This window comes from Meleagris gallopavo, chromosome 1 (assembly GCF_000146605.3).
Source record: "Meleagris gallopavo isolate NT-WF06-2002-E0010 breed Aviagen turkey brand Nicholas breeding stock chromosome 1, Turkey_5.1, whole genome shotgun sequence".
NCBI lineage: Eukaryota > Metazoa > Chordata > Aves > Galliformes > Phasianidae > Meleagris > Meleagris gallopavo.
In genome coordinates this window covers 103440137-103454437 of record NC_015011.2, presented here as the reverse complement: position 1 = coordinate 103454437, position 14301 = coordinate 103440137, and the positions used below count along the sequence as shown (strand labels likewise).

The 14301-nt window shown below is 44.8% G+C and overlaps 2 protein-coding genes across 3 annotated transcripts; both read left to right on the top strand.

Annotated features, from left to right (window-relative positions):
* The first annotated feature begins 240 nt into the window (after window positions 1–240).
* On the top strand, window positions 241–3563 carry KCNE2 (potassium voltage-gated channel subfamily E regulatory subunit 2). 2 transcript variants are annotated; one of them, XM_010723175.3, is made up of 2 exons: window positions 241–407; window positions 1174–3563. In XM_010723175.3, exon 2 carries the CDS (start codon window positions 1189–1191, stop codon window positions 1564–1566), a length of 378 nt encoding a protein of 125 aa, XP_010721477.1. In that variant the 5' UTR covers window positions 241–407; window positions 1174–1188; the 3' UTR covers window positions 1567–3563. The 2 variants fall into 2 exon arrangements, with proteins under 2 accessions (XP_010721477.1, XP_010721463.1); XM_010723161.3 differs by having other exon boundaries at window positions 242–407; window positions 1171–3561.
* SMIM11A (small integral membrane protein 11A) lies at window positions 2013–13254 on the top strand. The gene is made up of 7 exons (XM_019611992.2): window positions 2013–2022; window positions 2606–2676; window positions 4123–4373; window positions 4480–4541; window positions 9598–9713; window positions 11229–11408; window positions 13148–13254. Exons 1-6 carry the CDS (start codon window positions 2013–2015, stop codon window positions 11394–11396), a joined length of 678 nt encoding a protein of 225 aa, XP_019467537.1. The 3' UTR covers window positions 11397–11408; window positions 13148–13254.
* The last annotated feature ends 1047 nt before the right edge of the window (window positions 13255–14301 follow it).

Here is a 14301-nt window from a genome sequence, read left to right as displayed (position 1 = left end):
AGAGCACATCCTTACTTTTCTTCTCTCTAGGTCAAAAAGTACCAAACCATAAACCTCTAGAGATGTTTATCATTAGAAAGCGCTACGGTGTTCTTTTACAATATATGAAATTGCAGTAATAAGAATAAATTATAGTGCTCGGCATCGGACAGGATGACTGATGTAAGCTGTCAGCCGATGTTTGACTTTCCAGGTGAGATTAGATTTAGCATTTACCTTAATATAAACAGAAAGTGTGCAGTAGAAAGCACTTAATTAACAGGCAAGTGCTCAAAATCGTGTGCAGGCTGGAGGCTACTTGAAGCTTAAGATAGCTCTCTTCTTTCAAGAGTATTGCAGTATTATCCGGTGGAGTTTCAAAATCCTGATTGTTACTGGGAATCTCATTACTGAAGGAGACAGGAAAGGTAAGTTTCTGTTGCTAAGTCCTTATTTTTTATTAAAAAAACTACAGATTTTGTTGTTGTTTTGTTCTGAATGAAAGGAGGGTAGTTAGGGTAGTATGGTTAGGTCGTGGTTGGACTCGATGATCTTTAAAGTCTTTTCCAACCTGACTGATCCTGTGATTCTATGATTCTATGAAATGCATAGAGATTTTGCACAAAAAAGAAGTTTCAGGAGAGTTTGGGTTTCTGTTTTCTTATAGCTTGCTTGCTTTCATTAGACTGCCTTTATCCCATATGTTTGAGCATGTGTGTATAATTGTACAGAGATCTACCTGCACATGTACCTGTGTCCCTCTGTGTGTGTGCATACCTGTTCTATGCATGCTGAAATCACAAAGCTATTCCAAGAAGCAAAGGAAGGTAGACCAATATGTATAGCACCCTTTCCAGGTTGAAGAACATTTTCTTTAGTCTTTATCTCAAGAGGAAAATCAGTGTGCCTGGATGCCTGTAATATGGGTCAGGTAGGCCCACACTCACTGAACTTCACTGAGGCATACTTGGCTTCCACAGACTGAAAATGACCTGAGTAAGGAGTAGGACCTCTTTGGGTCTCTAAACATGTTGAAGCACTCTGATTTAGGGTTTCTCAGCTGGTCTAAAATCAGTATGACACTTTTGCTAGTAGGTATTATTATTTAATCCTCATAATGCATACAAAACAAACCGATGTAATTGTTATAGTGCAGATATTTGATTAAAATAAGTATTATGTTGTCTTTAGTAGCTGTAACTTGCAAGGATGGCTGAAATACGAAACTTCACATGGGCAGTGGAAGATATTTTCAAGGAAACTTTTCTCACTTACATGAACGGCTGGAGGAAAAACATGACAGAAGCGGCAAATGAACTGCAAGCCAGGGTTGACGCTGAAAACTTTGACTATGTTATCCTTTATTTGATGGTGATGATTGGAATGTTCTCCTTCATTATTGTGGCGATTTTGGTGAGTACAGTGAAATCCAAGAGGCGAGAACATTCCAAAGACCCTTACCATCAGTACATCGTGGAGGACTGGGGTGAGAAGTATAAAAGCCAGGTTCTGAACCGAGAAGATCTCAAGTGTGTGGTCCATGAAAACTTTGGTGCAAAGGACAAAACAAGCCCAGGGTCACCCTGACATTTCAGAAACATCAGCAAAGAGGAAATCATGAAGTCACATTTAGGGAACTCGCTGGAATTATAAATAGCTGTGAAATTGTTCATTAGATTTACACAGGTTGAGCTAGAATGGGCTGCTGAAGAAATCAACATAACTGTTTCCTCTGAGAACTCTGGCACAGCTGCTTTGGGGAACACCCAAGAAAAATGCATGACTTTGCTCTGCTTTGATATTCTGCTCTTCAGGGAAATAAAGTCATGGAGAGAATAATTTGAATTTTTTAGCAATTTTTTGAAATCCAGAAGCAGATCTGGATTACTGAGCAGTAAACCTCAGATGAACAGTAAGAGTTTTCAAGTGCTTAAAAGTGCTGATTCAGATCCAAACTGTATGACATAAGCCCATCTTAAAATAACAGGAAACTGTACAATAAAATACCAGACCCTCTATCTATTGATTGAACAATGTGTTATGGTACGAATCACAAGACTAGCCTATAACTATACATATTCAAGTCGAGCCAAACTGTTATTTTAATGACCTGGCTTCCATTTCAATTTCATTATTCACTGGCTGCAAAGAATGATTCATGGCCTTCTGTTTTATCATAAAAGCATAGCCAGACTAGCAGTCTCATCTAAGAGTGTCCTGGTTGTCCAGAGCAGTTTCTAGAGGGTCAGTGTCTTTCTTGAAGTCCATAGCTGTCTCTTCTGCTGTTCCTTGATTTTCCAGATTAATCTGTCTATCTGCAATGCAAGCTGGGTGATAGGGATTTCTTGCATTCCTATCAGCCAAGGACTAGTGCAAACCCCCATGCTCCTGCTATGTGTCTTTCAGAGCAGGGGTTTCTATGACCAGTTATCAAAGCTGTTCCATTTCTATGCTTTCTAAAGGTTTCTCATGTTGGCTACTCGTGTGCACCAGTCAGAAAATGGGTTCTAAAGATGGTTTATCTTCTCCTGTGCTGCTAAATTACCATGATGCTGGCTGTTGGGGAATAATTAGAAGCAAAGCCAGTACTACTTCTAGTACTAAAATGTGTTTCTTTTTGCTCTAGGTTTAGCTTCTATTCATATTACCAGACTTAAACTGCTGAAACCTAAAGTTCTCATTCTGGCTGTTGATTGTGTGGGCAAGAAGAAATGATGAAGAAAAGAGCTTATTCTTCTTGGAAGCTTTAGTTTGTTTTGGAGCCTGATCTTGTGGTATAGCACAACAGCTGTTGTTGTGCTCCAGAACATGTTCATGTTATGGCTCTGCTCCCCTCCAGGTGGAAGGACATTCCTTACCACTTACCACTTACCCTTGATGCCCACAGGCTGTAAGGGCACAGTTAATGTGCCCACTGAGCAGCTGGAGAGACTCTGGTGGCCATCTGGGCCACATGCTACAGCTGTGCTTCAGCTGGGGAAAGAGCATCTTTTGACAGGGTATGGCAGAAGGGACAGCCACAGTGAACCTTACCAGATGTGCCAACATCATGAGCAGCTGCACCTGCTCAGGCTCTGCTCCCCACCAAAAGCAATAGGCAGCTTCCATTGCTGGCAGTGGTCTGATCCTGGCTGCATGTGGGCAGCTGTGACACTGAAATGGGAACGAGCACCTGAGTTGACTCTGCCCTTGGGACATGTGGGCAATGCCTTAGGACAGGCACGTCCAACCTGTGGCCCAACCCAGCCACCCCCTGGCCCATGCCATCATGGTGGCAGTTCTGGTACAGATTTTGACTACAGCAACATGCAAGCTCTTGTTCATTGCTGGTGAAAACACACAGTTAATAGAGGAGACTATAACAGTGTTTTGTAGCTGACAATTTATCAAACAGTGTTATTGTACTCTTTGTATCTCTTGTAGTTTCCCTGGAAATAAATAGGAGGCACTACTTTTGGAGCAGCCTAGATAATGTATATGTGACTCAAGACAACTCCATACTCAGTGCAGCCCAGGCAAGCCCAAAAGTTGCCCTCATTCAGGTGAAAAAAGACAGTCCACCTAACACACTGTCTTAGAATCATAGAATAAAATCATAGAATCACTCAGGTTGGAAAAGGAGTCCAACCACAACCTAACCATACTACCCTAACTCTAACAGCCCTCTGCTAAATCATGTCCCTGAGCACCACATTCAAATGGTTTTTAAACACATCCAGGGATGGTGATTCAACTATCTCCCTGGGGAGCCTATTCCAGTGCTTTACAACGCTTTCTGTAAAGAAGCTTTTCCTGATAGCCAACCTAACCCTCCCGTAGCTGGAGGTTTCCCGTCACATGGGGCGGTGCCGCCTTTGAAGCCGTTGTAGGGATCAGCTGAGGAAGTGAAGGCAAAGCTTTCCACGGGGAACTTCAGAAACTGAAGAGCTCGCTAACAATGTACACATCTGAAGCACTCAGCACTATTTAACCAGCCAGCAACCCAGCTCTGGCGTTTCCCCGCAAGCCCGCTACCAGCACACCCAGCCCCGACACGGGGCAAGAGAAGGGGCTGCCGGGCCGGGCGCTGCTGGGAGTTGTAGTTCGCCTTGCCTTCCCGCCCACAACAATGGCTGCCCACTGAGGTAGGGAGACGCGCTGTAGGGCCTTTTCCCACCGCCCTCTCCCGCTTGGCTCCGAGGCGGTCGGGCCGGCGGGACCGAGATACGCAGCGGGCCGGCCGGGGTCCTACGGCGTAATGCGGCACTCCCCTCAGCACGGCCCGCTCCGCCGCCGCCCCGCGGCCTGCCCTGCCCCTTGCGGGCCCTGGGGAGCGAGGGGAGCTGCGGGGTGGCCCCAGGGGCTGCCCAGCGCTTTGGCAGCCGGGGCTGGGGTGATGATGGTCGCCATCCAAGGTGGAGCCTGCGATGTGCTGTTTGTGTACTAGGGTGTTGGGTCGGTCAGGGTTTTATCCAGGTGCCACCGCTGATGCTTCTGTCTGCTCTGTGCTTTGCTTGACAGCATTTGGAACTTGCGAGGAGCCGCCGGAGCAATTGTTAGTATTTCCATTGCAGCTTCGGCAGGGAGGTAGGCCTTACATATCTATGCTTCCTTGTGCCTGGAGCTGGTGTTAGTTTGGGAATTACTGTGTGATCGACACTAGTATGAACTGAGTGATTGCACAGATCTTCCTACACAAGCAGGATGCAGAGCTGTTGGAGAGGGTTCAGGGAGAGCGTAAGGATGCTCAAAGGCCTGGAGTACCTCTTCTGTGAGGAAAGTCTGAGGGAGTTGGGCTTGTTTAGCCTGGAGAAGAGAAGGCTGGGGAGACCTCATTGCAGCCTTCCAGTGAAGGGAGCTTATAAACAGGAGGGAGACTGACTTTTTACATGGTCTGATAGTGATAGGACAAGGGGGAATGGCTTTAAACTAAAAGAGAGGAGATTCAGGTTAGATGTCAGGGGGAAGTTCTTTCCTCAAAGGGTGGTGAGGTGCTGGCAGAGAAGCTGCCCAGAGAAGCTGTGATGCCCCATCCCTGGAGGCGCTCGAAGCCAGGTTGGATGGGGCCCTGAGCAGCCTGAGCTGGTGGGGACAGCCCTGCCCACAGAAAAGTAGGCTTTAAGGTCCCTTCCAAACCAAGTTTTTCTATGGTTCTGTGGTGTTTTGGCTTATGTTCTCATGAAAGCTCTAAAGGTCTGACTTTTTTTTTACTTAATATTACCATTGCATCCTATGGCAGTGGTTTGTGATGGATCTTAGCACAGCAGCTCTGGCTCACACATGCTGCAGCTGTGTTTCTCTATAGCCTTTGGGCTGTGCCATATTACTATGTTTTCCCTCTGCCCAGTAGTCATCTTTGTCTTGAGGAAGAGGCATGATCATACCTTCGAGGTGCTAAGTGTGATACATGATGCTGCAGGTCAAGTGTAGTGGTGGTAGATCTTCTAGTGACTGTCCAGGTGAGAAGTATGCATTTTGTTTCCTGAAAAATATGCAGCAAGAGACAGGTGGAATTAACCCCCTTCTGTAGCTTAGGGAATATTCAGCCATCACTCCATTTAAATACCTTGGTAGCTTGCTGTTTTCCAAGGCCTACCAGCTGGTTACTTTTATAGCATCTCACAAAGCAGATAAGAAGTGCTCCAAAATCCCCAGTCAGTAGAAAAATGTCTCGGGTCCCCTTCTGTAGGGTAGATGGAGTTATTAATGGGTTGGTTGAGAGTCTCAGCCAAGACAGCTTGAGTGGGATTGTGAGTTCCCAGTTGCCTGGTAGGAGTTTTCTGGAGCATGCAGCCCAATCAATATTCTGCCGCTGCGTAAGAAAACAATGGCGTTAGTAGCTGGGCTGTGATGTGGTTGCTGTGGTAGAGTACAGCTATAATTCAGTGGCTGAGAGACCTGGATTCAATTCTGTGCTTCGCCACTGACTGGGGCCCAACTCTTCAGTCTGCACGGGGTGGTCTGTGTTGCACAACGTTGTGCAGAGATCTGGGGCTGGCACCATCTAAAAGCTAGCTCAGGGAATTGCTGCAGCCCTCCTTGGGAGCTCATTAGCCCTGCTGAGGACACGAGCCTCTAGGGCTGTGTTGTGACCCTAACCACCAGCTCTGAACCCAGCAGACCTCACAGCATTCAGAACTGACAGGATCACTGGTCCAGCACTGAGGTGCAGCAGAGGCAGACTCTCTCCTCCCTTTCCCTTCTGCAGTAGTTTGATCTACTTAATGGAGATCTGAGTGTAAATAGGGCACTGATAGTGAAGAAAGCTACAGACGTGTGAGAGTGATGTCATTTTATCCCTGCCCTGCACAGGAGCTTATGAGTGTGTGATGGATAGATCATGACGTCTCCAACAGGGCTTCAGGCAGAGCCTAATGCTCCTTCTTCTTTCTCACATGGCTCAGCATGAGATCTTGCTTGAATGAAGGTAACAGTGACCTTCTGTGGGGCCCACACTCTGCTCCCAGAAGGGCTGTTTGTTAAGGGAGCTTGCATTTTCTTGAGGAACGAACAGTGCCTGACTGTGAATGTTTTGAACTCCTATCTTTCCCTTATCTGCCTCTGAAAAGGCAAACATGAAACTTCAGCTGCTTATTTGCCTGCTTGCTTTTAAGATATCGCAACCTTGAAAGTACAGTGCATGAGCTTTTTACTTCTGAATTGGCAACATCAGCGCTAACAAGCATTGTTTTTCTGACGTGAAGTGAATCCTGCCATTTTTTTTCTCCTCACCCCATGCAGCTCCACCCATTATTTTTTTTCTGTCATGGGATTTCAACTGTCTTCAATAAGGTCTGCATCAGAATGGAGACCAGAAGATTCTAGAGGTGAAATTGAGAGAAGTGCTTGACTGCTGGAGGCTGGTGACATTGGGTGTGGGAATACAGGGAGCAGCAGCTTTCGCTTTTAGTTCCAGTCGTAGAAGTCTCTGTAAGGACAGATCATCAGAAGTATCAGCTCTCACAGAAAGCATTTGGGACTGAAACACTAGAGTTGAGAGAAAAGGAAGAATTTCCTTATTTGCTTTGTGACTTCAGTACAGCTACTCCTAGCGAATACAAATTCAGGCAGATTCATGCTTGTCTCCCAGAAATATTGAAGAGGTGTTGTGCTGAATGTTTAGGTAATTGACTTGCAAACAAGCATTTGCAGGAGTGCACGCTGCAATATGCATTATGTGCTGATTTTCACCCTGCAGTCAGACCCCACAGATGGGCTCACATGACATTTGCTGAGTCTACAACATTTCTGTACATAAAAATCTCTAAGCTCCATTTTGAGCATCATATGCCAGATGCTAGCATGTTTTTGAATAGTTGAATTCATGCCTCTTTACAGCATGTCACAAAACTGCTTCCAACTGAAGCACAGAATTTAGAGTAATTTAGGAGAAGAATGAAGACTATAGTGATGAAGCCCCCACAAAAGTCAGGATGAGGATACAAACCCCAGTTGGGCAGTTCAGTCCCTCTGCATTTGGATTTTGCTGAGAAGCACATGGTTTAATGGGTGTGGTGGTGATAGGTTGACAGTTAAACTAGATGATCTTAGTGGTCTTTTCCAGCCTTAATGATTCTGTGATTCGATGACTGTACACCAGGAATCACCTCTGATGGGTGATATTGGCTGTGCCCATCTAGCAGGGGTCTTTACATTGTAATGTTTGCTGAAATTCTGGAGGAAACATCAGAAGTTTTAATGCCTTTTTTGGGGGAGGTGAAACACTACTGACTTGTTACTTCACAGCTACCCTGGCATTTTATAAACAGGAGAAGGGAGCTACACAGCTAAGCATCAACACAGTAAATACTGGATGACCAGTTGGCTGCATCATTGCTTAGATAGTTAGATCTTGCTAGCAGCAGCTGACCTCACAGGTTCTGCTGTTCCTGAATCTATCCCAGTAGGATATAATCCTGGAACATCCCAGGAGTGTGTGCAGAGCTGTGTAATATTGGTCAAGCTGCCATCTCCACCCTGGCCAATGCTCCTCTCAGGGCTTCTTTGGGAGGATGAGTCTATGGATAGACAGGAGAGCTTCCCTGAGCAGTTAAGGATGACCAGCTCTCATGCTGGTGCTGGGCCAAGAGAGCCCTGCTGCTGTCATCTTAGCCACATGCAGTAGCTTGGGCCAGGGGTGTGTGCTCTGTGCTCACTGATGTCTGCATGCTGGACATGACAAACCCTGGGAGTTGTTTTCTTCTCCTTTCTCTCTGTGGCCAATCTGTTGCTTTTTATGATCAGAACTTACGCTCCTTGCTCAGTGGGTCAGTTGAGTTAAGTAACTTACATGGGATAAGTGGGGAAAAGGAAAGCATGCCATTCTCAGCCCAGGCAATGGCAAGGGTTGAAGCACAGGAGCACCAGGAAAGCAGGAGAGCGCACCGTGCATGGAATCAGTCTGTTCTGACAGACCCTCCCAGTCTCTGCTTGGGGTCTCCTGTGGTGTCCCCCCATGGCAATGTTTTCAGGGCAGATTCTGCTAGGAGAGAATTTTTGGAGCTGGTGGGGAGAGGGGAGAAGGGAGGGGATATCCCTTAGGTGGAGAAATGTGGGTAGCTGTGAAGAAGCCATCTGAGCAGCTCAGGAGCAGCAGGAACATTTACTTGAGTCCCTGTTTTCATTATGAAGGCAAGCCACAAACAGCTGTTGTGGTATGGTGGTGATTTGTTCCGCCCAGCTGCCAGTAAAGGTTTGGACTAAACTGTTGGCCTTCTTCCTTCTCTCTAACAGTCACTCTGTTGTTACACCTACAGGAGATCCCCTGAGACAGTCAGGCAGGAAAGTGCCAAATTTGAAATCCAGCAGCTGAAATAGTGTCAGCACTGGTGGAGCAGCAGCAGAGACCAAAAGGCAGCATTGCAGCTGTGTGCTGCAGCCTTCAGTATCCCTTGAGCATTTCCAAGTTCCAAAATTCAGTTTCTGAAATGTATATTGGCCACCTGAGGGATCTGCTGCTTGGCTGGTTCACTTAGGTGTTATGGGCTGTACAGAAAAATTAATGTGTTAGCAAATGAGAGAAAACTGATGCAAATGATGCTATGTCATAGAATCTCAAAAGGGTTTGGGTTAGAAGGGACCTCAGAGCCTACCCAGGCTCAACCCCAACCCCAGCCTTGGGCAGAGCTGCCCCCCACCAACTCAAGCTGCCCAGGGCCCCATCCAACCTGGCCTTGAGTGCCTCCAGGGATGGGGAGGATCCATTAAGGCATTCAGGCTTTGAACAGGGTAGATAGGCTTGAAATCCACAAGATGGCACGTATGGGTGCTGTTTGTCCACTACATCTGAGACATCAATGAGGCAGCTTGTTGTGCACACGTGCCTTTGTGCACACAGTGCTTTGTTTTTGATTGGGCAGCTGCTGAGATCTGCTATGTGCAGTGAAAGCACAGCCTCCCCTCTCTGCAAGTGTGGCACCTGCCTGGGCCCATCAAACCCCTGTCCTTCAGCAGCACCCTGCATGGATGTTGCTCCTGTCATTCAGCTCCAAAAAGGCACACATTGGTCATTGCTGAGCCCCATGACACAGATATCCTGCCAGGCACTGAGCTGCAGATGAGCCCGTCGGAGAGGTGCCTGGTGGACGGGCTGAATAGAAACAGATGGGCTAATTCTTTTTAAATTTCCATTTCTTCAAGATGCTTCTGTCCCGGATTGTGCCTTTAGAAGTGTGACACTCGTCGGTGCTGGACACAGCCTGCTTCAGAAGAGGCATTATCAGCCTTCAGCCAAGATGGTGGCGTTTAACTTGAAGGTGAGGATGTTTCATGGTCATATAAGAGTGAACTTCTGGTCTTTGAAGGAGATGAGAGGAGATGAGTTTAAAATGTGGTTGGGTCAGTCTTGTGTTAAAGTTGCTTCCCTTGTCTAGGTGATGGCTTCGCTACCACACTGTACCTCAGGCTCAGAGGGCTTGCAGGTGGAGGCCTCATACATTGAACCTCTCCTCTGGCTTTCCTCTTTCTAGGCTTTTCTCAGGCTATTCTCTCCTCAGCTCTTTCCTTACCAAAGCGTGGTTTCTCTGCTTTATCTTTTAGGGCATCAGGGCCATAAGCATAAGGGTACATATGTAAGGCTCAGAAATGTTTGAGCCTTGTTCACTACCAATTATAACTTGTTCAGTTAGTCTGTTCATCATAAAAGTAGTGCTAACCACAGGCCTTGGCTTTGCCTTTCCACAGAGCAGAGCTGTGGTTTAAAGATATTGCCAGTAAAAATGATGTTTTCTGCAGAATTGGGTTGAAGTGGCCAGATGTCAAAGGTAACATGCAGCTTGCATAGAGGAGTGCTATAAGAGCCCACTTGAGCTCTCATTTGCAGACTTTAAGGGGGCATGCTAATGGAGTATGGATGCAAGGCTTTTTTAAATACAGTATTTAAACAGTGGGCAAACAAGTTTATGAGGTGCTGGAAGGCCTTCTGAGGTTACAGGGGGGCTACTGGGATACTTGTTATGGGAAGATTTAAGCTGTGAACCTGCTCTGCATCATTGAAAGGCCAGACTGATCCTGCTGGCCAAGTGGCTCTTTGAAACAAGGTAGGTTGTGTACCTTCAGTATCCTTCTGAAATTGACATCTCTCACTGAGTACCTCTGCAGCTCTCACTGTATTTTAGTTCACAGTGTTACCCTTTTGCATTTTATTTTCTGCTCCATATGCACTTAGAGTAGTGTCCTTTTGTAACATTGAAATATGTTGTGCAATTTTATTGGCTTCAGACATTAAAAACTGCTGAAACTGAACCATTGTAGGCTACATCCTTTTTATATCTTTTGTGGTTCAAAGGCATTCATCTATACTTAATAGTATAGACCTGGACAAATTGCAGAACTCTCTTGGATTAAAATTTCTAGGTGGGCAAAAGTGTATTCAAGCATTGTATCTGATAGCTGATATGCGTGCTTCCATCACTCCTATCAAAATTGTTCAGATGCGCTTCACCTTTTATAAGCATCCTAAGGTACTCAATTCTTTCCCTTTTTCAACTCTAGGTTGTGCCAATATTACATTCACAGCAAAGATGACAAAAGCAAGAAAGACCTGTACGAGGGAGTTTCATATACAAACTCAAGTAAAGTGAATTGGATTTTGGCCCTCAACAATCTGCCTAGTTTAAAATTCCCTGCAGAAAAAAAGTATGAACAGAAGAACATTACCATTGCTTTGAATAATGCCATTGTTGGAAGAAGCTGTATAGCATCCCTGTAGATTAATTTTTAATTGTCCAAGCGTTCCAGTAACCGCTTAAATATATTGTTTTTTATTACAGGCTTTGGAGAATTTCCCATTGCTGATGTACATCTTGGCAGCTAAAACATTGATTCTTTGCTTAGCATTTGCTGGAGTTAAAATGTACCAGAGTAAAAAAATTGAAGAAAAATTGAAGAGGGAACGTGAAGAGAAATTGAAAAGAGAAGCAGAGAAGAAGGGTGATTAAAGAATCTCTCAGGTATGTAACTCATTTGACATTCTGGTATTTCATAATGGCATTGCCATATTAATCCCATTATATTTTGGCTTCAGTACATGTGGGCTGTGTGGTTAGAAGTATCACCGTTACCTGAGTTAATCAGTATGTGTCTCCTGTGATGCTTCACTGTATTTCCACACCCATACCATGCCCATTCTTTGTAAGAAATGAAGTTTGTACCAGACAACTTGTCAGCCACTGTTTGGGGTTTCGGAGATCTTAGCACAATATTCTTTTTCTGTTCTTAATTTCCTTGAATTTTGTATGCCCAACCAGTTGCACAGAATGTCCTGATACATAAAGAAATCATTAAAGTTGGGCAAAAACTGTGTGAGAGGCGTGCCAGACAGAATGATGTAATAAAGTTCCTTGGCCATAAGTCACACTGAAAAGAATCTCGAATTCCATGTTAGTTGAATACATGACAAGTTGCTGATAGTTTAGCTTGAAGGGCCAAATCTCAAGCTTCCCAAGGTAATAAAACTGCTTCAGGTTATACATCCATCATATATACTTCACTGACAAAAAGTAGACATCTACATTAAAAAACAAAAAAACAAAAAACAAAACAGCAGAATGAACATTGAAAGTGTAGTAAAGTTTCATTTGACATGTGCTAAATTCCTTCCCAGTATCTTCAAAGCTTAAGCAATTGTTGGATCAAATCTGTTAGCAAAATGAGTGTGGTCTAGTGCTAAGATTATACTCCCCAAGTTTTTGGTGTGTGATTTATGTATCAATTCATTTCACATTTCTCTGTTCCGCAGCAAAATGGGAATTCTATTCCTGCCTGCCCTTTGTAAACTCAGTGGGAGTTCGCTATAACAATGTTGCACTTTATTAAACTAGAAAACTAACTTTCTCCTTTTGAGGTCATCACCTCACATAAGAAGATGGTTTCAGTTTTTAGAAGTGTTTACTAGTTTTGATTTCAAACCTATCACTTTTGTTTCTTGCAACAGAGATTGGAAATTTTGACTAGAAATGGGGCCTGAAAATAACCATGGGAACAGAGTGTTTCATTCACGTACGGAAAACAAGAAATACAGAGGTGTTTTTCAGACTCCTGTTTACATCATATTGAGGATTTGTGCCTGTGTAGACTTGTGCCATTTTAAGCTTTTATTTTAAATTGGCTCAGGTAGCCACTGGAACATGCTGTGAGAGTACTTCTTTCAGTTTATGCTGAATAAGTCAGACTATGTTATATAGAGTTTTAGTGCTAAACAAATGAGAGCTGGGCACAAAGGCAGGCAGCAGCCTTGCTCACTTGCAGGGCTACTTTTAATGAGCAGACTTTACTGTGCTCTGTGTTAGGCCCCAGGGAGTTCTGCCTAGCAAAGGCTGTAGCCCGGAGGATTGCTGCACCAGGGTAAGGAGCTCATCCCACAAGACCTCGTGGTTTGGCATGTGACGTTGACCTTGTTGGATGACTGACATTAAAGCAAATCTGACGAAAGTCCTCTTAGTCACCCAGTGTGGCCCACCAGAGGCCAGTCTTTCCTAAATTCTGCCATTTCTTGGACTGTCAGCACGTCTTTCTATAATGGGATTGCGAGAAGGGGTGACTTCTCCTGCCCTAAAAATGTTCTCCCGTGTCAGCCTGCAGAGCTGTGATTAGCTCCGATTGCAGCCTGCCACGTGGGCAGGCAGATTTAGTCCATGTGCTGCTAGCATATCATGCCTGCTGTTCTCACTGCTGTTTCCCCACCCTGCAGATTCTGTGACGCTTGGCAGCTTGCTTGGATTCCTTTCCTGGGAGAACGAAGGCTTCCTGTAGATGAAGGATGTGTCGAAGGAATAAAACCCTCCGGAGTAACATTCACTTAAATTGTATCTCAACTTTTTGTATGTACAGCAAAATATCTAAGCTCCTATTTATGCAATAAAGAAAACATTTGTAAAAAAAAAAAATAATAATAATAATAATGACCTTGGTTACTACTTACTTAAATGCTACAGTTAGAGCTGCAGAGGAAGCAGTTTTTAAAGATTAGCTGCAAGGAGGAGGCTGATTTTAAAAAGAAAACACTGAGTCTGTCATGGGTGTATGCAGGGTTCATGGACAGACAGGAGTTGGGGAGGTCTCTGTGCAGCTTTTTCAAGCAACTGCCGGGGTACAAACGTGAGGCTTGTGGGCTCTCTATTGAATTCAAATGAAAAAAGCAAAGATAGGAACTTCTCAGGGTGGTCTTTTTCAAACCTCTTTACATACCTAGCACTTACTTCAGTTTAAAGCAAATCATAGCATCGGTGTGAAAATCTTTGTGGAAGTTTAATATGAGGAGGTTTCTTGTATTTTGCTTTGTGTAGTGTCTGAGGGCTGTGTATGGCTCTCTGTTTACTACTTGGCCTAGAAAATAGAGACTGTTTAATTACCATTACTAGCCATTCCTGCATGTTCAATACCTTGAAGTCTTAAAGAGTAAGCGCACTCAGTCATGGTAGGTTAATCAACAGAATAGGTGGTTTGCATATAAACAAAACCTTAGGAATGTGCAGCAGTGGTAACAGGTATGTTTACCTTCACATTTCCTTTATAAAGCATTTCTAGATTATAAAGCATTTCTAGATCCTTGTGTTTATTGGAAGTGAAGGTGAATGTGAAATCTGAGTGGAGTGGAAGGAAGAAGACAGAAGAAGACTTGGAGAAGACTTGAGAGCCCAGAGGTTGTGGGAGGCCCCTGGGATGGCTCGCTTCTGCCCTCTCCCTGTGGCTACAGGCTGAAGTGCCTGGTGTGGTCATGTAAGCGTGTACTGCCGCAGTGCATGTGTCACAAGCATCATCTGGCAATGCGTGCAGCTGATATAGCTTCTGCTCAGAGAGCTTTTAGTGCAGTGGAGTTACTCACCATGAACTGTGGTGATCTGT